Consider the following 23,036-nt stretch of genomic DNA (forward strand, 5'->3'; position numbering starts at 1 on the left):
CAGAAGGAAAGGACAGTGCACCCAGGAGCCAGTCTGGAGGAAGGAATCGACGCGAAATGCAGGGTGCAGAGAATACAAACCCTGGAGCTCAGGGAGCAGCTGCCATGAGGGACCTGCCCAGGCAGACCACAGTCAGTCTTGGCTGTCAGGGCTCCAAGTCTCCACGCGCCAGCCCGGCCGGAACTTCTCTTCCTTCCAGGAACAGGAAGTGGACAATGATTAAACAGAAAACTACAAAAGTCCTGGACAGAGGGTTTTCCAGTTAGTCACAGGTTTAGCCAGAAAGAGTTCCTGCAAGCCAGGCACGTGGCCTGCTTCTGAGAATTTGGGAACTGGGAAATGAAGGTGAGTAACCGTGGCACCCCAAGGTTGTGTCCGGTTAAAGTCACCTGATGTGAAGTCCTTATCGTTACGGTTAGAGAAAGAGCAGCGTGAAAGAGGGGCTGGGAGAGAAAATAAAGATCCTATCAGAAAAGACAAGCAAAGTTACAGTAAAATGGAAGTAATCGGGGAAGTGTGGACACAAAGAAGCTGATTTTAAGGGAGCAATATGAATGTGAAGGTCACTAGCATGAAACCCAAATAACAACTCCAAAAACTAGTAGCAACTGTTTAGACACACAGGAAAAAAAACACTGCTAATGTTAGACGCGCTCCCATGCACACCCTATGAAGTTACTGTTCCAAGCACCTTACAGAAATTAGCTCATTCAATCCTTACAATAGCCATAAGAGATAGTACTACTATTTTCAACCATATTTCACACATGCAAAACCTACAGCACAGAGAAGTCAAGCAACCAACATCAGCTCACAGAGCTAGCAAGTAGCAAAGGTGAGATTTTAATTCAGACAGCCTGGCTCCAGAGTCCCATATCCTGTGCTCTACTACCTCTGAAGTATGCAAGCCAGCAGTTTCTACATCCAGCAAAAATCCATGGAAGAGGGTTATCCACCTCTATTCTAAGATTGACTGAATAATTTTTATTTATTTGAAAGGCTGAGTTATAGAGGGAGGAAGAGAAACAGACAGACAGAGAAATATTCCATCTGCAGATTCACTCCCCAAATGACCACAATGGCAAGAGTTGGACGAGGCTGAAGCCAGGAGCCAGGAACTTTTTCCAGGTCTCCACGAGGATGCAGGGGCCCAAGTCCTTGGGTCATCTTCCACTGTTTTCCCAGGCACATTAGCAGGCAGCTGGAACAGAAGTAGAGAGGCCGGGTTTTGAACTAATGCCCCTATGGAATGCCAGCATCACAGGCGGAGGCTTAACCTGCTGTGCCACAACGCCAGCCCCTCCACCTCTATTCCAGATACCACTATGGGATTCAGGTAGCTAACAGCTGTGAGTAGAAAAGCTACAGATAATCATGACTCATCTAACCCAATAAGAAATCTAAGATGACAGGAACGACTTTTCCTAGTGTGTCCGAAATAGTGGCAATTGTTAAGGGAAAATGTTAATTGAAACAAAAAACACAAAGTGCTCTTTGGAGTCAATATGATTCCTGCTTTTCTAAGGGAAGAAAAGATGCCAATGTTTACAGTAGCTGTGTCCCAGGGGTGAGTTTTTTATTTCCTTTTTACTGTTTCTTTTAATCTTAGTATTTTCCAGATTTGTTCCTTTTTCATATTTTTCTTAGTTTATTTATATACAGTGCAATCACAAAATCTCTAAAAAATAGAGGAGGATGGGCTATGTGTTAAAAAAGAAGACAGAAGACAGGGCTGGCATTGTGGTACAACAGGTTAAGCCACCACTTGTGACACCAGCATCCAATACTGGAGCCCTGGTTCGGGTCCTAGTTGCTCTGCTTCCTATCCAGCCCCTACTAATGTACTTGGAAGATAGCCAATCATGGGCCACGTACTCGGGGCCCTGCCACCCATGCAGGAGACACAGATTGAATTCCTGGTTCCTGGCTTTGGCCCGGCCCAGTCCCAACTGGTGTAGTCATTTGGGGAGTGAACAATGGATAGAAAATCAATCTCTCTCTCTCTCTCTCTCTCTCTCTCCTCCTCTCTGTCAGTCTGTCTTTCAAATTAATTAAGGAATTAATTTTTAAAAACCATTTGTTAGCCAATACCTCCCAAATATAGTCAATATCCATCTTTGGATGGTGAAACTTTGGAGTATTTCTTTCTCTTTTCTGTACTTCTCAAATATCTTCATGACAATCAGTATTTTTATTTTTTAACTACAGATAATGAAGTCTTAAAGGAGCTCTCCTTACTTGAACCATAGGAAATTGCCATTGTAGGTCAAAAATGGTTGAATACTGGTAATTCCACAAGGTTCCTCCTGATGATGATATTAGGAACTGCCTGTGGCTACCACCCATGATACTAACATAGACATTTCCATTGGCCAGAGACAATGCTACGGAATCTTTGCACAGGAAACAAGGATCAAAGAAAACCACAGAGTGGTATAACTTTCATTTTATTACACCATAAAATACAGTGTAAATAAATAAACAGTAAGGCCCTGGCCTGATAATTTTTTTCCTTTCCCACTAATTTCTTTTTTAACTCCCTTGAGCCTTTAACTAAATGGTAAACCACTAAACAGTAAACCAAAAAAGATTAAACCAAATTTACAATATTTTAAGATTATGAATTGGCTCGTCCCAATCAGAAAGACTTGATTTTCTTTTTTATTCTTCCCATACCCAGTATCCAGTCCCGCTGGGGTGTCTCACCAATTCCAACATGACCCTAGATGGGGTCAGTGCAGACCCCCACTGCAGACATCAGCCACAAATGGGGTCCCCAGGCTAACCCTTCTGCTTGGTTTACTACAAACTGGGGGCTTCCTATGACCCTAATTTCAACAGTTTCCACAGTGACGCACACAAGTGGGGAAAGCAGTATACTTACATTTTACTGTGGCGGCTACAACTCAGGAACAGCCAAATGGAAGCAGGGCAGGGCACGGCGGAGGCGGGGCTGACAGCCTCCTCCCGATGCCCCCCTCCCAGCACATTCACAGGTTCACAACCCGAAGTTCCCCAGCCTCCAGGTGCCCCCGTCCTACAAGGTCCATTACATGGGAAAGGCTGATCCAGTCCCTGGCTGCTGATGACTGGGCCTAAACCTGCAGCCCCTCCCTTCCCCAGAGCAGGGGGAGGAGTGCGAGTCCCACCCTCTAATCCTGAGTTTCGTTCCTCTGGCAGCCAACCCCTACCCCCAAGCCTTCTGGGCTTCATCTCAGGGATAGTCTAAGGGGCTCATTGTTGATAACAAAAGATGTTCCCATCGCTTAAATTCTGGGCCAGAAATCAGAGATGGAGACTAAACACACATACACACACACGTATACCGCACTGGCTCCAAGTCCAGAGTCTACTCATTAGCATACTGAGATGCAGCACTGAACAACATGGAAAAGCAGAGGGACTCTCCTAAAGTCTATCCCTGTCACACTCCCACGCAGGCACTAAGACACGAGGAGTCTGCTATCCAGGTAACTACCATCTCCAAATATGTGGGCACCGCATGTCTACCTTTCAAATTGGTTTTCCCCTCCCCCAAATCTATCCCATCACCATGTAAGGAACCGAGGGACTGAGCAAACAGACTCCCCAGAAATGAGAGAGCTGGAGCCTGCAGCACGCAGCACACCATGCCAGAGCGGATCTGCACCCTGCACTGCCCGGACACTGACAGCTGTGCAGACCCGGAAAGAGAAGAAAGCATGCGGACGTGGCCAAGAGTAGGGCCCAAGAATGAAAATGCTCAATCGTCTTCTAAAAATAAATGTTGAGCCAGGGATTAAGAATGCAGCAGACAAGGTGATCTGTATCATTTCAGAGGAGTTACTCAACTGAAGACACCATCAGCAGGCACTCTTCGATTTGTGTCCTTTCAGAGTTACTCAGCTGAACACACCAGAATGAGCACTTCCCGTTTCCACAGCAAGACAGTCCATACACTGCACTTATTTCACCCTATTCACTTCCCAGCACACCTGAAACTTTCAAAGTGTGCTTCTATCGACAATAATCTACGTGTTGCATTGAACCTACTGTACTCCATGGGCTATGCCTGGGTCACTTACAAAGGTGTGTCCACCCTCGGCCCGGCCTGCACTGCCTCTCCCTGCTCACCTCCGGGCCTTTGCACAGGCTGCTGCTTGGGCTGAGCACTCCTTGCCCTACACTCTCTGCAAGGCCTGCTGAAAGTGCCCAGCTTTAGGCTACAAAGCCTTTTCCACCCCTCACATCAGAAAGTCTCCCCTCTGTGATCCCACACGGCACTTTGCCTGTAGTTCTGTGATTGTCTGGAAGCCATTTGTGCCATCCCAGAACACGCTGTTTTAGTAGCTTATCTCGCCCTCCTCAGTCAAAGGCTGTGGAAGACAGACAGCACAAGTCTTGCTCATTTCACAAACCCACTCAGCACTGGCAGGACTACAGAAGAGGAAAACCTCCTTTTTAAATTAACTGCACACAACTGCTCCTACCAGCTGTATCTACAGAGTCCATTAAAAGACATTGACTTGGCAACCAGGCACGTGAAATACGCTGCACCCTCAACACCCAGCTTGCTGGCTCTATCATGCAGTTTTAAGCGACCTTCAAGGCCTCCCTTTCCCGTCTGGCGGCTGTTTTCTGTTTCACCTTTCACAGAGCCAGAGGACGATGGAAAACACACAGGAAACAGTAAAAGCGCTGGGGCCACGGCAGCACACAGCACAGACCTGCAAGGGGAAAGGAAGGGGCGCCTGCTCCACAGCCATCTGCCACTTCGCCAATTCCAGGAAGTTCCAGCTGCCATTCTTTAAAATGTGGCTAATTCACACGATTGTGTTAGAGTCTTCCAGCTACGAAGAGCGGGTAGGGCACTGGAAAATCCGAGCTCCTGAGTTCATGTGAGACCCAAAGCCCCGTGAATTCTTCAAACATCCACCCCGTAGAGGAATCTCAGAAAACCACACACTATGTTTGTGTATATGCTTGGGGGAGGAAGCCTTGGCATGTTACCAGTATGCAAAGGAATTTTCTGCTTGTTTGTTTTTAACCTTACCCATCATGTGACATGTTAGGTATTGGTTCTTTAGAGACCCTCAGCCATTTGGCAAAATGTATCTCATCAGCTAAGAAGGGTAATGGCCTCATTGTCTAATTTGTGTCTTTTCAGGAAACTGAAACCAATTTTTCCTTAATATCTCCTTCGTGCCAAAATGTTATTAAAATCATTTCTGAATCTAATGCCATGTATACTGAATTACTTCCTTGTAAAGAAGTCCTAGGCTAATTCATCATTTTTAGCTAAAAACGAAATGTCCACTAAATTTACAATATTCTTGGTTCTCTCTTTAAGTAGATGGACCTACAATGAAGACAAATTAAAAATAAAATTTCCTTCTACCAGCGACAGCTTCATGATGATGCCAAGAGCACTCGAGAACAAGGACACCCATGTAGCTTTGCTTTCCCCTCCTCGTCTTGGCCAATCCTCTGGCTCTGTGGCCTCAACCTACCACTCACAGCCGTTGGAAGAATTAAATCTGACCAATCCACCAAATATCCGAGCACTGCTCATTGCTCAATGCCTCAAGCAACTCCAGTTAGAGAAAACACAACAGAGGACACAGTGCATGTACCTGAGGGGTCCACAGCATGGAACAGAATGGATGCAACAGGTATTCGTGGGCGCATGGACATGGATATTCTCAGAGACACCTAGGAAAGGTTTCCTGAAGTGTTGCCCTTGGTCTCGCCTTGCAGGATGGGAAGACAACAGAATATGGACAGCTCAAGAAGCAGGGAAACCATGTTAGAAGCGTCACAACACATCTACTTCTTCCAGTTCTTATCTGCCGCTTCTCCTGCTCACATCTGCTACCTGGCCAGCATCACCTGGAAATGTGATAGCCAAGTCAATTCTCCAGCCCTGTCACAGAGCTACTGACACAGCCACCCCGGGCTGGGCTCGGCGACCTGAGATTTCGCCAGCCCTCTACTTGGACTCCCGTGCACTCAAGTTTGGGAACCAAGGCTGCAGATTTGCTCGTCCTGACCTCCTCACCTCCACTTGGGTGACCACCAGCTCTGTATGTGGCCACCTCCCTCAGCTGTGCAGGTGCAAGTTTAAATTCCTTCCCTCCAGAAGGCTTGCCCAACCAGCACCGGCTTCTCACCTTGCCGCCCATGTCCCACCCCTAGCCCCGGGTCAGGCACTGTGCCTCTGGGCCTCTGGGTATTGACACTTAATTATTTTGCTTGTTTAATTAAGTCTCTTCCCTGATAAACCTGCTGGCTCCATAACGGCACAGATGTGTTTTTCTGTTCACCTCACTTTCTCCCCAGGACCCTGCCCATGGTAAGCACTCTGTTACAATCTGCTCAGTGAATAACTGTATCAGAGAACTAACCCACTGCTGCGGATTCTATGTGTCCCCTGAAAGTTCACGTGTTTTGAAGTTCGTCCCCAACTTCATAGGTGGATGGTATTTAGGGGAGGGCCTTTGGGAGATGATTAGGATTCGGTGAGATCATGAGGGCGGGACATGTGTGGCTTTGCAGAAGAGGAAGAGAGACTGAGCTAGCAGCTTGCTGTCTCGCCAGGGGATGTCCTCCACGGGGCTACGCCGCACCAAGCAGGCTCTCACCTGACACTGGTGCCATGGCTCAGACCACCCTCCCACCCAAACGTCTCTATTCTTTATGAATTGCCAGGTTATAGCTACAGAGAATGGATACTTGTGACACAAGTGGTTTTGAATGTATGATAAAATGTAGAAGCATGGCATGTTCAGCATGCAATCGCTAGATGCATTTCAAGTACTGGCTGTAGAAACACAACTACATTTAGTTTGTCTCTGAGGAGCTTCATGAATGGGTGCTTTAAAAAGAAAACCTTTGCACCGAAAATGTCCACTAACACTTCACACTATTCCACCGGATGAGGCACTATGCCCACCTACCCGTGATCATTCTTTGAACCTCTGTGACCACGTTTCTGTCTTTGGAGCAATGATGCCCAGGGAGGCTGGCTGACGAAACAGCCTCTCCTCCATTCCGGGAAGGGGTGGAAGAGACTCATGGCTGAGGTTTGTGGGTAAATATTAGGAAGAGCAACTCTGCACTGTATTATGAACACAAAGTCACAAGGCAGAACACCTCTGGATTCTATGCTGACTTCCCTCCTCCACTCGGATATTTGCATATCTATTCTGGGTCCCATGCTTGGATCTGAACCTCCAACAGTGGACACGAGAGGCAAAGTCCTTCTCTCACTAAACCTAGGGGTCTGCTCACCCATGGGCTATGGTCGCCCTTGGTTCCCCTGGGTCACTGGCCCCTTCTGGGCTCGGTTCCCTGCACACAAGGGGCTAGCTGTAAGATGACTATCCAAGACCCTTCCAACGCTAAGGTTACCTGACTGAGAGCAACCTGGTGACGCCCAGGAGCCCAGGCTATGCTAGCTCGGTTTCCACATCTACTAAGTAAGAAGCTGTGAGCCCTTCAAGGCCCTTGCAGCTCTGAAAGCACCGGACTCTGCTTCCTCACCATGAGACCCTACTGCATCGAAACACACACGAGTGAGCAAAGAAAAGATGAGCAGGAACCAGGAAGACGCAGGGTGACCAAAGGCCCATCAGTGTGATCGTTATATCAAATCCTGGGGGAAAATGTCTCAGTTGTATGACTGCACCTACAGATCAGCTGGTTAGATTAAAATCCACTGATGAATCTTCTAAAGATCTTTCCCAAAGAAAGTATCTCATTCTACCCTTACAAAGGCAATGGCCTCTTTCCTTGCTTCATTTTGGTAGCCAGTGGCTCTCTCCCACAAATCCCCTGCCTCCAGAGACAACTGCTACATCACTTGTCGCCCACTGTTCCTCCCTTAGGGCCTTGCACTGTTTCCTCAAAGGGCCCTCTGCCCTCTCCATGGCCAGCACCCGCAGCCAGGACTCAGGAGCGACACAGGATAGGCGACACCCCCAGTAGTGACAGAGAACCAGAAAGGAAAATTATAATAGATTTCATGAGTATTTATGATATACCAAACATTGTGGTTGTATTTCATGTAATGGTCACAGCAGCCCACGAGACAGCTCAGCCTCATTTTCTCCACAATACAGATAAGGGAAGTGGTTTAAAGATTTTTTTTTTTCTCTGTACAATAGGCATGTTTATTAGTGGGTGGAATGCGGTTACACACAGGAGTGTGCAAACAAAATGGGGGAGGGGTGGATCGGAGGTGGCAGCTAGCACAGCACAATTCTCCCTGTCTGCATGGGACAGCCAAGGAGCAAAGGTAAGAAGCGGGGGGCTTGGGTAGTGCAGGTGGGAACGGAACACCGGGTCTCCTGAGTTCAACAAGGTTGGCAGAAGGGCCCATAAGGGAAGATGACTGGGCACGAGCTCACTCTGTCGGGGCACTGCCACCCTGCACCCATCCCTCCCTCCCTGCAAAAAGTCCCACTGGGTGGATTCAGTTTCTTTTCTCCCTGACAAAGGGAGCTGTGTCAATAACTGGCAGAGGAAAGCAGAGAACAGACTCAGCCCATCCTCAGCACCCAGCCACCCTGCTTCCATTGTGATGGGCAGGCATCCATAAAGCCACCCAGAAAAACAAAACCTCCCTTCTCCAGGGATCCTGACTTTTCTCGATTCCACACAAGAATACCAAGGAACTGCCGCTTTTCTTGAAGTGCCACTCACCTACAGAGTTTCTTTCTTCATAGCATATTCTGTTACTTTGAAAAATGCCCATGGAGTTTTGGCTATTTCTCCATAGAACATCTGGATATTTACATGGGATATTTACATCTGCCTACAAGCAGACAGAAACAAATGAGTCAGAGAGGAGGAAATGTAGGACCGGAATTCCTTATCTGAAACATAAAGAGCAGCCGTGCTCGGTCATTCAGGCCCTGTGAGTCCCGAAAGGTAATGCAGTGTACTCAGCACCCACTATGTGACGCTCAGAAACCAAACTCACTAGTCACTGTAGCACAACACATGAGTATTCAAACGAAGCGAGATAATTATATACTATAGACTCGCACATCGGTGGAGTTTACAGTTTACCACCAACACAGCCAAAAGCTTACAAAAACCTTGTTTTCAGAGTTTTCATATTCTAGAATTATCCATAAAGGATTACAGATACATGGAAATGGCTCAAATGCTAGAAAATAGTCAACCCACTAGTAATCAAAGATGCCCCAATTAAAATAATCAAGGTATCAACTTCTCACCTAGCAAACTAACAAATAAGTTTTTCAAAGAAAATGCCAAGGCATGAACAGTGAGTCCCTCCCACCACTGCTGTGAGAATATAAACTGGGACAACCTGCAGATCAACAACAACGCCATCAATGGCCTCAAAAATGTGAGTCCCTTGCCCCAAAACTACCTTTCTTAAAAATCCATTTTTCTTTGGAAGTCATAGAATGTTTAGACAAAGCTTTATGCACAAAAGTGTTCACTGATACAATGAGTTTTAAAACTTATTTGAAAATAATTAGCACAAATGGAATTTAAAAGGAAGAGGTAAAATGCAACGAATCCATGCAATGGGACTTTATACAGCAATTTTTTCAGTGTGTAGGAAATTGGAGAAACTTGTTCATGTAACAAAAGATGAAAGACGCACTATGCAAAGTTGTACTAATGCTATGTAAGCAAAAAATGCATACAGAGAAGATTGAAATGAAATATGCCAACAGGGTAAGTACCTTGGAGTAAAGGGACCAAGGGGAATTCTCTTCCCCTAACCTCATAAACTTTCATTCTTTTGGGGGGCTTTTCCCAAAATACCCATGGTGCTATATATCAGCTGAGAGAAAAATGCAAAAAGAATTCTTATCTACATAACTCTCAATGGCAGCAGACTCATGAACCTGAGATGCCACTCAAGGTTCTTATAAAAGTTCAATGACCCTATCGTTACAAGGATGCCACCTCTAGAGTGAAACCGTACAGTAGGAGGGTACTTCAAAAGATCCTTGCAAAGTGGAACTGAACTACACACGTAGGAGCAGCAGTTTGGCCTAGCAGTTGAGACACTGGTTAGTATGCCCACAGCCAATACCGGTATGCCTGTGTTTATCTCCCAGTTCCAGTTCCTGGTTTCAGCTTCCTGCTAATGCAGCCCCTGGGAGGCAGTTCACGATGATCCCAGGAACTGGGTTCCTGCCACCCACATGGGAGACCTGAACCGAGCTCTGGCTCCAGCCCATGGCCTTTGTCAGCAGCTGGGGAGTAAACCAGTGGATCAGAGCTGGGTGTGTGTGTGTGTGTGTGTGTATGTGTGTGTCTGCCTCTCAACTAATTAAATGGCATTATAACTTAAACCAAGCTGAACGGACATTTTGGTGAAGAAATACAGCTTAACAAATACACAAGTTAAAAGATGTATGTCCCTTTGCCACTTGCTGAGATACTTCAGAGACGACAGATTACTTGATCCTCACTAACAGCAATGAGGCAGGTAAAGGCAGGAGCTGACACAAGGCCCATTTTCCAGGTGAGGAAACGGGCAGGATTTCTTCTTGACTCTAGACTTCAAGTCGGGAGCACTGACCCAAAGCTTGGTGCTCTTTCCACAGTATCAGGTCACTACCCTGCTACTTTGTGATACTCTGTAACTATCCTACAATAAAAACAAATGTCTTACTCAAAAGAAAAACAAATTTCTTACTCAAAAGAAAACCAAATCACTTAAGAATGAACCTCAAAATCAAACAGACCTGAATCAGTCAAAATCCAGCTTGGGCATTTGAGTGACTTTCAACTTCTCAAAGACTTAATTTCCGCGTCTATAAACACAGGAATAAAAACATACAGCCGGCAAGGTGTCATAAGAATGAAATTAGCTGAGTAGCACTAGTTCGTGTCCCAGTTGCTCTACCTGTGATCCAGCTCCCTGATGGTGGCCTGGGAAAGCAGCAGAAGATGGCCCAAGTGCTTGGGGCCCTGCTACCCTCCAGGTCTTGGGAGACCTGCAGAAAGCTCATGGCTCCTTGCTTTGGCTTGGCCCTACCCTGGCTGTATGGTACCTGTGGCCTACCATACCTGTGGCCATCTGGGGAGTGAGCCAGCAGATAGAAGATTTCTCTGTCTCGCCGGCGCCGCGGCTCACTAGGCTAATCCTCCGCCTTGTGGCGCCAGCACACCGGGCTCTAGTCCCGGTCAGGGCGCCGGATTCTGTCCCGGTTGCCCCTCTTCCAGGCCAGCTCTCTGCTGTGGCCAGGGAGTGCAGTGGAGGATGGCCCAAGTGCTTGGGCCCTGCACCCCATGGGAGACCAGGAGGAAGCACCTGCCTCCTGCCATCGGATCAGCGCGGTGTGTCGGCCGGCCATTGGAGGGTGAACCAACGGCAAAAGGAAGACCTTTCTCTCTGTCTCTCTCTCTCACTGTCCACTCTGCCTGTCCAAAAAAAAAAAAAAATTTCTCTGTCTCCCCCTCTATCTCTGTGACTCTTTCACGTCAATAAATAAAAATCTTAAGGTAACAATAAACATTTCCATTTTCCAAAAACAGTAAATTGTCTGTAAGTTACTAACTCAAAATGCCAACTTTAGTCCTTGTTTATTTTTTATTTTTTGCCAGGCAGAGTTAGACAGTGAGAGAGAGAGAGACAGAGAGTTATAGATGGTGAGAGAGAGAGAGAGAAAGGTCTTCCTTCTGTTGGTTCACTCCCCCAATGGCCGCTACCGCCAGCGCTGCGCAGATCGGAAGCCAGGAGCCAGGTACTTCCTCCTGGTCTCCCATGCAGGTGCAGGGACCCAAGCACTTGGGCCATCCTCCTCTGCCCTCCCAGGCCACAGCAGAGAGCTGGTCTGGAAGAGGAGCAACCGGGACTAGTAACCGGTGCCCCAACCAGGACTAGAACCTGGGGTGCTGGCACCGCAGGCAGAGGACTAGCCAAGTCAGCCACGGCACCAGCCCCAACTTTAGTCCTTGTAAACCACATCAAATTTGTTATTCTACCTGCTTTTGCCAACCAAGAACATCTTTACCAATCATAGGAGTAAGTAGTCTAAAATTATTAGGAAACAGTCAACACAATCATTTTAACCAATGATTATTTAATTCATTTTGTATTTTAAATCCATTAATTACAGTGTTCCAATATATAATTAAACCTCAACATCAGAGCCAAACAATCCTTTAAATAATAACAATGAAATTTTTTGTTTGTATCACTTGGAACCTTGGCCTCTCTCATTCCAATTCATCTACTCAAACTCCCAGTTTGTTCCATTCTGCAGGGGACATGGGCTCAGAGGGGAAGACAGGCAATATGACAGGCACTTCTCCAATTTTTCATTTCCTCTTTAAATTAAATTTGGGCATGGAATCACAAGCTCCTGGGGGTGCTCCTTCCAAACGCTCCACCCACTGACTTCGTGTTTATTATGCAGCGGTAGAGCTGGGCAGCGACCTGGCCAGAGGAGAACCCAGAAGTTAATAAAGCTTATCTCCAGCATCTCACCGAGGAGTCAGGAGGCTGGCCCGGAGCCTGTGCAGAGTGCACTTCTCGTCTCACCAGCGCCTGGCCCTTTTCTGCCCACTCCTTCCCCAAAGGCAGTGCCCACTGTCTGCCAGAGAAACTAATAAGCCCAAAGGTTGAGTAACCAGAGAACTGAAGCACATAAATAAGCCAAGATGTGGAAAATCATCCCCTCTGCTCCGTGGGGTATATCGTTTCCAAGGCTGCTGCTGAGAGACCGAAGTTTAATGAGATTCTTCCACTTGCATGGAAGTGAGACACTGCCACATCCCACTGTGCACCTACCTGCCTTTCTTTTCTCGACTTTACGACTTCCGATAAGAGCATGCTTATCATTTTCTGATGTCTCAGAATCTCAGCAAGACTGCTGAGGTCGCTTTATATTCTGTTTCTCTCTGGAGAGCAGCAGGATACAACGCAAGGGAATGAACTTTGGAAGCAAGTGGGCTGGGTTATCCCAGATGCAGATCCACAGAAAGGAACACACGCGCACACACACACACACACACCCTGCAGGTGTTACTTCTCTGAGGCAGCCTGATCCGACAACAAGGGGATGCTGGGCCCACTGTTTAAAACTCCCTGGGCCTGATCTGCCTCACTGGAAACAGCACTGTATAGGATTATGAGAAAGGAGTTTTAAAATGCATAGCAAGTACTCCACCCAAAGCTTGGCATGTAGCAAGCACTCAACACTACTTCCTACCTCTTTCTTCCTGCTTTTCTGCACTCAGCCTGCAAACACTAACAGGGTCTTGGATTCCAAGCGGGTCAGTTATCTCTACTCTTTCTTTTGTAGACACCTGATTCTGCCTCAGCTCTGACTTTCGTCAAAAAGGTGATTGTGTAGTGAGATTCGAGCTTCCTGCATTCCTGTGCCAGTCCTGGGAGCTGGGTGCTGCTCAGAGAGAACCATCGAAACCCAAACCTACCCCAGGGAGGGACTTCACCCACATACATCTGGTGCTGAAGTTTTGATAATTTTACTCCCAGGTCCATCCGATCTACAAACTCCAGAGCACACTGACCCGGGGCTAACTTGACCGTGACTATGCACCTATCTGTGTCAGCAATGAAGCACGGGAGGAAAATGAAAATGTCCCGTGTAATAAAACATGCCACACGTGGCCACTCCCCCAGGGTGGACAGCTGACGGAAATACAGCCTGCTAACACAGACTCAGGAGACATTCCTGTTCCCTTCCTAGGCTGTCCTGGTTTCCACGAAAAGGCAGGACCCAAGTGAAAAGCCAGTGTAAACGCTGTCAGCCACGGGAAAGGTCTCTCGGGGCGAAGCGCAGCCTGTGCACGGCCCTCGGGGAGACAGTGCTGGAAGGTTTCCAGGGGCTGCTTATTTGGACCGAGGCGCTGGGCCCCCTCCAAAGCAGGCTGGGAAGAGCTTGCTGACGTCACATCCCAGGCTGGGGTAACCCCAAACGGCCAAGAAGGTGTAAGTTTGTTTATTTTTCTTAACCACAGGTGGTGGTAAGGAATCCCAGGCGCCACAGTGATAGAAACAGGAGCGTGTGAGACAGGACTTCCGCAGAAGCTACACCTCCCTTTGAGACATCTGTTAGAAAGTCCAGGATCCCAAGTTCACCGGCGGAGGCAACACTTGAGACAACCTCTCCGCAGGCGGCTTCCTGCCCTGACCGCAGAAGGTTCCTCTGGCAATGACAGAAATCGACCCAAACAAGAAAAAAAAAAAATGTAAGTTCACAAACGCGCCTTCCCGTTCTCGGAGCCTGGGGTATCCGGCGTCTGTGGGGGTCCATCTGGAATTCCTGCCCTCCTGCAAGAATTCCCCGACCACGAGGCAAAACGGGAAGAAGCGGGGATTCCCCAAGGTATTTTTAAAAAGGAAGCAAGGGAGAGAGGCGGCGACAGCGCGCCCCGTCGCCGGTGTCACCGCCGTCCGCTCCCGCTCGCCGGGCCTGGGGACAGGGCGGCGGGGCTGGGGTCCGCGCCGAGGAAGGCGACTCCAGGCCCGGTCCCTCCGAAGAGGCCGGGGGAAGGAAGGCGGCGCCGGCGACCGGGCAGCACGGGACGGGGCCGCTGCCACGCACCGCGCCCTGTGCGGGCTCCCCCGGCAGCAAGGCGGCACCCGAGCCGGCCCGGGACCCGGCGCCCCGGCGCGGAGGGGCCACTCACCCGGGGCCACCAGCGGCGAACTCACGGCGCCTCCCACGAAGACGGCAGCGGCGAAGACGGCTGACCCCGGCAGTCTCCGCGCAGCCATCTCCGCGTCCCTGTCCCCTTCTCCCCCGTGCGCCGCGTCCCGCGCTGAGGCCGGCGGTGCAGCCCCGGAGCGCGCGCGGACCGAGTGGCAGGGCTCGGCCTCCGCGCCGCCGACCCCGCCCCGCCATGGCCCCACCCACCGCGCCTCTCCCCGCCTCTCTCCCTGCCGCTCCCGGGACACCCCTGTCGGGCCCGAGGCTCGCGGTGGCCCCACCCCCTGGGGCCCCGCCCAGCGCAACCTGGCCCCGCCTCTCCCCGCCGCTCCCGCTTCCTTTTCAAACCCAGCGCCGCCGCCGCTGACGCGCGGATCAGCCCCCAGGCCCCGCCCAGACCCCGCCCCACCGCTGTTCGGCCCCGCCTCCTCTCCGTACCCGCTTCCTTTGCAAGCCAGGCAGGAGCTAAGCGCCTGGGATTACGTGGGAGTTCAGAGCAGGAACCTCGGGCGGGAGCAGATTCCTGGCGGCTCCTCTGCCCAGCTCTGCCGCTGGGCAAGCTTGGGAAGAGAGAGAGGGAGGGTAGGCCGGCAGCGCCTCGGAGCAGGCACGGCCTGTTTTCTCTGGCATCCTCATCTGCTCGGCATTGCCTTGGGTTGCTGGTCTGGGAGGCATGCTGCGCTGGACGTTAAGTTTGGTTGTTTGAAAATTAAGGAAAGGGAATAACTTCCACTCTTTCCCTATCCCTGCTTCCATGTAAGCTGCTCCTCTTGGCGGAAACAATTCTGCACATTTCCAGGAATAACTAGCGGGTTTTTTTTTTAAAGCCCTGTGCCCATGTTGCACCTTGCAAATACTCCCACGACGTGGCTCCGCAGGAGCCCAGCCACTTATTAGCTCATACCCTCACATCAGCCGTGCCAGGTGAGTATTATCCCCGTTTCACAGGCCAGGAAGTTAAGCCCACGATGTCTGAGCCACCGTGATCACTGTCGTTAGCTCAGTGTCTTGTGTTTGCACACTGGTCGGCTCCCTGCGCCTCTCAGCCAGTGCACACACTAAGTAAGAGGTCAGAAGTGGTTTCTGGAGTTAAATCATCATTGCGAGCATTGATAGGCCTGAGAGCCTTGCGCTCTCTGGGCAGCTCCCTCTTCACTGCCCCCAGAGAGACTCCTAGGGCAGAGCCGGCAAGTACATGCTCCATGGAAGCCTGCAAATACTCGAGAATTACTCGAGAATGCCTAGCGGGCAGAGAGGGCTGGCTGGGGCGGGGGGGGGGGGGGGGGGTGCTGTGGGTTTTCCCAGAACAGGTATCTTCTTGAACTGCCTGGCAGCCTCTCATTTTCAAAAGCAGAGCTCCTCATGTCTCACCGAGCCCTCCCTGGGTCTGCTGGACTGTCAGAAACATTTGCACCGATGTGGAAAGATTAGTGACACAGCTCAGGCTGTTACAGATGGCTGAGGCTGAAGGATGGAGGCCCAGGCTTTGAGGGCCCCCGCGGGGCACTGTGGGTCCTGGGCACACATGGCAGCACATCCACAACCCCACTGGCTGGCGGGATTAGCAGGCAGCCCTTCCTGGTTTCATACCGACATAAAAACTGGGTGCACAGGAAACAGATCCCCCGAGGTTCTTAACTAAGAGAGGAGAGAATCGGGAGCCTAGAGATTAAGCTATATATCATAAGTGGTGGCCAGAACCAGCTATGTGGTTCACATGGCCCAGTGCAAAAAAAGTAAAATGCAGAACCTTTTGTTCAACATATAAGACTTCCAAGATGACCACAACAGAGTATTAAATCAATTATGGGGCCCTAAGTCTCGGGATATGGGGCCAGCCTTGTGGCGCAGCAGGTTAAGCCATTGATTGCTACATCACCATCCCATGTCAGAGTGCCCATTCAAGTCCCAGCTGCTCCTCTTCCAATCCAGCACCCTGCTGGAGCACCTGGGAAGGCAGTGGAAAAGAGCCCAAGTGTGTGGGTCCCTGCCATCCCCGTGGGAAATTCAGATGGAGTTTCTGACCCAGCCTTGGCTGTTATGGCCATCTGGGGAGCGAAGGAAAGGACCAAAGATCTCTTTCTCACTGTTTCTCCTTCTCTGTCACTCTGCCTTTCAAATAAATAGCGTAAATATTTAGAAGGAAAGAAAGAAAATGCAGAGTGTGTGGTCTCCGACTTACAAAACCAGCTCTGTGTTTGGAACTTAAAATGTAACAAAATGCTTGGACCAAGACATCCACTCCAAATGCAGAATGTCTTTTTGACATTTGAATATTGTTTCACTCTATTCCCACAGATTGAATTCATCATTAAAAAGATAGGATCATTTTAAACAACATTTGAAATCGATGTCTACTTACAATTCTCCAGAAATGGAAATACCATCCTGTAGTTAACACTGATGGATAGATACCTTATCACTCATTGCTCCAGCCCTTTGTCTTACAGATGAGAGACGGTGAAGTGACTTGACTGATGCCTCACATCTGCTATAAGGTTGGGGACCCACGGCTTTGAAATTTCCCTTCCTAGACTTTGTACAACCCTTGGCTGGTTAACACTGTCCCTAACTTTCACATAACCCCATATACATGTATTTGCACATCCTGTTGAAAGAAGGGAGGGGGGAGTGGAAAGAGAACAGGAGGGAAGAAAGAAACGAAAATCAAATTACTTTTTATGTCCATAACTCTACAAAGCTGTTAACATGGTTTTAAGAGTCCACACGTGGGCAGGCGCCATGGTACACTGGGTTAATCCTCTGCCTGCGTCACCAGCATCCCATATGGGCGCTGGATTCTAGTCCTGTTTGCTCCTCTTCCAGTCCAGCTCTCCGCTGTGGCCCAGGAGGGCAGTGGAGGATGGCCCAAGTGCTTGGGCCCCTGCACCCGCATGGGAGACCAGGAGGAAGCACCTGGCTCCTGGCTTTGGTTCGGCGCAGCTCTGGCCGCAGCGGCCATTTGGGGAGTGAACCAATGGAAGGAAGACCTTTCTCTCTGTCTCTCTCTCACTGTCTGTAACTCTACCTGTCAAATAAATAAATAAAATCTTAAAAAAAAAAAAAAGTTCACATGTGCACATCTAAATGTTCACTTTCATTTTAAATGTTAGGACTCAGGAGTTTTGGAAGTCCTCTTCTGTGTTATGGAGACGTCAGAATTCTGAGGAAATACAATCCACATCACAAGACTAAGTGAGCTTCCTACTTTTTTCAGAAATAACTAAAAAGTCAAGGTAGTTTTAACAACGACTCTCAATTATTCATCCTTTGGATCTAGCCCAATTCTGGGATAAGGCTTTTCCAGGGCCCTTTCCTCAAATTCTCATGGTGAGTCTGTATCTGGGGAAGCACTGTTGTGACCCTCGCATCCAGGCTGAGGGTTGAGGGAGAAGGCATTCGCCTGAGTCACACAGCTGCTTCCTGGCTCTGCCAGAAACCAAATCCAGGACCAGCTCACCCCAGGCCTGTGCTTGCAGCCTCTGCTTGCACCATCTGCCGCTGACACGCAGAATACTAGGAGGCGCGCCAGCACTGCTCTGCCAGTAAGAAGTCTTGCTCTCTGACATGTTTAACCTAGATTTTTAAAAAAGCAAAATGTATATATTTGCATCTGCTTCAAAGGCAGAGATAGAGAAATCGATCTTCATCTGCTGGTTCACTGCAAATATCCACAATAGCCAGCGCTGGACCATGCCAAAGCCAAGAACACCTCATTTGGGTCTTCCACATGGGTGGCAGAGGCCCACGCACTTCAGCCAACACCTGTTGCCTCCCAAGAAGTAGGATCAGAAAGGAAGGAAGCAGGACTTATACTGGCACTCGGGTGTGGGGTGTGGGCAACCTAAGAGGCAGCTTAACCTGCTGCACCTCAAAGCCTGCCCCAACCTAGCCTTTTGAGTTCCTTTCAACAAATTTTCTTACATATTTTTTTTCAAGGAGAATAGGTTATTTATTTATGGGAATGGGCTATAAATCAGAGTTCATGCAATCAAATTGACAAACTTATATAAAGCATCTCATCTCTGTTATTTTCTTGGTCTCTTCCCCCCCCCCCCCCACAGTTTCGCTTTAAGAATTCAGTTAATCATTTCTCCTAGTGGGAGCCTTTCTGTTTTCCCCTTTCTGCTTAGGTGGTAATTTTCACCACCATCATTTTAATGCATAAGACTCCATTGGCTGGTATTTGCTCTAATTAATGTTGAAGGTACTTCCGCAGAAGGGCTCCGTAGCATTTCTTCTTTCTGTAATTTAAATATAGTCACCTGTCCTTTTGATATGCTTTGAGAGGTTATATCCAGGAAATAAGCCTCCAATTCTTTAACAGATATGTGTATAAGCAGGAGAAGAAAATATGTCTTACACAAGTGTGCACTATGTTCCTAATACTGGCCTCAGCATAGGCAGTTGGAGGGAAGAGTTACTACAAATTTAATAAAAGAGCCTAACATTGCTTAAAAAAACTTTCAGGTTTTCCTGGAGAATGGAAACACCCACACGTGGGGTTAGGAATGGTCATGGCCCAGGGCCCCATCAGTGACTCACTGCCTCTGTGACTCTCAGCAGCTTCTCTTGGGCTGGCCTTGTTGCCCTTAAAACTCAGGAGGTGGTAGGATGATTCTAAATGTTCTCATCTCTGCCTAAGATTCCACACCACAATGAGTAATCCAATGACAGGGTGTGAAAGTCAATCTAGACTGCAGCAGTTCTCAACTGCATGGACACTGTAGGCTGAGCACTGCTTTGTTGTGGAGGATTGCTCTGTGCATAAGAGGTAGGGTATTGAGTTACATCCCTTGCCTCTTCTGACTAAATGCCAGTAGCACTCAGCCAAAGTTATCACCATCAAAAATGTCTCTAGATATTACCAAATGTCCCCAAGAAAAAATTACTCCCAATCTACACTCACTGGGTTAGCAAGATCCCAAGACCCAAGGACTATACCTGGAGCCCTTAGCAAAGCTTAGTGGAGGAGGTACACCTTGAGCTAAATCTTTTTGCTTTAATTTTCTGAGGGAAAGAGAGCTCTCCCACCCATTGTTTCACTCCCCCAAATGCTCACAATAGCCAGTGCTGGCTGAAGTCAGGAGCCAGGAACTCAATCCTGGTTTCCCATATGGGTGGTAGGGACCCAACTACTTGAGCCATCAGCTGGTGCCTCCCAGAATGTTTGAGCTAGAGTCTTGAAAGAAGTGCAGGACTGGGATGGATGGAGAAGTGAGGGATGTGTCAGTATAGATGTACAGTAAAGGGACTTGCATGGTGCACACTGCCCAGTGATCTTGCATGAGGGAAAGAGGAAGTAAAGATTGGGTGACAATTACTGTGGGTCACAGCTGAACATAATAGTCAATAAAAGGAAAATGGAAAATTTCAAGTGCCCAGGAATTTGTCATAAATTATAAGTGATTCTGTAGCCAAATAGATTTTTTTAAGGGAGGATGAGAAGAATGTACATTGTCCAGTTAGATATTTCCTATAATAAATCAGAAAGCTAGAATTAGAGAAGTCCTAGTTTTGCCAACAGGTTCAGTAGGAGTCAGGGGAAGCCCATTGTTAGAAATAGGGTCCTTAACCTCTGTCCAGTTCCGGACCACCTCATCAAGTTACATTCATGGGCACGGGGTCTCCTAAAATTCATGAATAAGTGACTCAGGCTATTTTCTACCAGAGCCTCATATTTGAAAGACCAAGAGAGAATCACAGTGAGGAGCCATGTGGTGCACAGTAAGACCCACAAGTGCTCATTCAGGAGACAGCTGTCTTGGGCAGACTTCTTGGGACTCCAATCAATAGAAACTTAAACACTGGCTCTTAAACAGTAAATTTATCATATGGATAAAGTGATCTCACAGATAGAAACAGATCCAGGCCTCAAGCCCTCATGCCAGGGTCTCCATGGCTGCTTCCCACCAGACTCTGCTCAGCACAGCCTCCACAGATTGCCTGTGGATCGGTTTCCTTAATGTAGGAAAGCATGGGACTTCCCAGCGAGGAACTCCAAGTGTGGCTGTTCATCCTCACAGGGATCCTGGGCATGGTCCTGCTGACAACTGATAGGTTCTACATAGCAAAGTATCATGGAAACCAATAGAGTAAATGAGCTTCTGAGTATATTGGTTAAGCCACAAAAGGATTGACCTATGGACAGCAGCTGGAAGATCTGGAAGGCTCGCAGTGCTGAAGGATGGATGAGTGGATCCATTCACAAAGCAAACCCTGCTGCCAACTTCTTTGGGACTCTGAGGACCCCACCTGCGCCATTCTGTTGCCAAGGCCTGGGTTCAGAACACAAATTCTCCTTTTCTTCCTTTCAGCATTGTCAACAACGAGAGGACAAAAGGGGGAACACAAGGAAATTACAAGATTACAGAAATTTGCTAAGCATTTGTATAGTTTAAGCCCGACTATGAGTTCTATGTGTTAACAATATGATTTACTTCCAACTACGTGAAAAAAAACTGTTATTTTTATGAACATAAATACAATCCCAGCCGTATAAGTGGCTTTAGATTTTCTAGCAGCCACAATAAAATACTGAAATTAATTTTAACATTTCATCTAACCTCATATATCCAAAGTATTGCCATTTTAACATGTAGGCAAAATTATAAAATTACTGTTAGATATTTAGTATCCTTTTTACCATACTATGCCTTCAAAGCTTGTTTGTTATATTTTACATTGATCACACATGTCAGTTGGACTAGCCATATTACAAGTGCTCAAGAGCCACTGAGGCCATCAACTACCACATAGGGCTGGGCTCTAGTTCCTAAGTCCTTTCAAGGTGGTGACCTTTGGACTTCTGCCCTCTGCTTCTGCCTCTAAGGGTGAAGCTTATCAAACCTCCTTTATCCTTCTAACCCTAAAGAAGGTGTCTCCATGTTTACTCTCTCTCTCTGCAGACACAATAAAGATGCCATAAAACAAAGCAAAGGTATTTCAGATGTTTTATGGACCAAATGGAGCTCTAGGATTCTTCCCTGGGGCCCGGCAGTCACTAGAGTTCTTCTACCAGCAGGATGCTTAGCCAAAAGGAAGACTGAGTGTAGATGACACATTCCTTCTCCTCCCAGGAGCCTACCCTCACCCAACTCCCCACTGTGAGACTTCCTGAGCAGTTTTAAATGCTATGAGTCTAACTGATCTTTTCTTCTGGAACCACACAGTAGGATAGAGGATGATGGGTAGCCAATTTCATCTGTTTCAAAAGAATCACATGTTTCTTTCAATGTAGAAAGAATGCTTTGGTTTTTCGTTTGATTTTGCAAAGGCATAAACATGTCCACAACTCTTTCTCCCAAAAAGACAGATGTCCAAGGGTCTGATAATCCTTTTGTGTTCTTGGTAGTTCCAAGCCATGCATTTATCTCTAAAATAGCCTGTCTCCAACCTGGGTCCCACACTACTCCACAACCAGAGCCTGAGAGCTTCCGTCTAAGATCCCAGTCACACAGAAATTCATCTGCTCAGCATGGTCCCAGGCCCCAGGCCTCCGTTTCCTACAAGGTCAAGTTCAACTCTCAATCCTGATGTAATCTCAGCCTCTGACCTCTGAGTAGCTCCTACTCATGCAGCTTCTCCCACTCAGACAGGGATCACTTGCATCGGAGTTGAAGAAGATTGATCTCTTAGCCACCTGGAATCAGTCCATTCTGTCATCTACTATCTCCCCAGGATCAGCTGGCCCCTAACTTCTCTCTGGATACAACGCTAGGGAAGCCTCTCTCGGTGCACACGGATGGCCACACATCCCCTCACTGCTCCTCCCCAAACATGTACGCTGCCTATTTCTTGTCACCAACAGACACACACACTCACAGGTGCTGCATAAAACAAAGAAATTTTGCTGAAGGTTGGACAATGCTATCTATGGATCCAGCAGAACAGGAAATGGTACCACTTGCATTTCGATAACTCACTCACCTCCATGGCCATGGGGAAGTCCTGAATAGAGTCTGCTCACTGCTGGGTCCTAACTCACCTCTACTCTAATTCCTGCCTTTACGGCTATTCTCCTAGAATTACCACCATAGCCCATGTCCCTCCAAAAAATACATCAGAAATTCTCATTACTTGATTATGATGCAGATAATCAGTCAGTCCTATTCTGGATTGTGAGAGTTGTATCTAAGCTGGAGTTGGTGGGCCTCCAAGGAATCTCCAAGTAGAGGAATTTCAGGTGAGGGTAGGAGTGAAGCTTTAGGTGGGGAAAACATCACACCTTTGTTTTCAACAACCTTGAAGTGAAGGGTGAGCCTGTGGCACAGCGGTTAAGATGTCACTTGGGATGCCTGCCTCCCAGTCAGAGTGCCTGGGTTCAGGTCTTAGCTCTACTTTAGATTTCAGCTTCCCGCTAATACACACCCTGGAAGGCAGCAG

The 23,036-nt window shown here is 48.1% G+C and overlaps 1 protein-coding gene across 1 annotated transcript in view; it reads right to left on the minus strand.

The window, feature by feature from the left end:
• RELL1 (RELT like 1) overlaps positions 1 to 14,841 on the minus strand; it is a 59,833-nt gene extending 44,992 nt beyond the window's left edge. The window contains exon 1 of the mRNA XM_002709268.6: positions 14,632 to 14,841. Within this exon, the coding sequence (XP_002709314.3) occupies positions 14,632 to 14,719 (88 nt within the window). The 5' untranslated portion in view covers positions 14,720 to 14,841. The remainder of the gene's footprint in view (positions 1 to 14,631) is intronic.
• Positions 14,842 to 23,036: the final 8,195 nt, after the last annotated feature.

This window comes from Oryctolagus cuniculus, chromosome 2, assembly GCF_051225735.1.
Source record: "Oryctolagus cuniculus isolate XC-2025 breed Fujian yellow rabbit chromosome 2, ASM5122573v1, whole genome shotgun sequence".
In the NCBI taxonomy this organism is placed as follows: Eukaryota; Metazoa; Chordata; class Mammalia; order Lagomorpha; family Leporidae; genus Oryctolagus; species Oryctolagus cuniculus.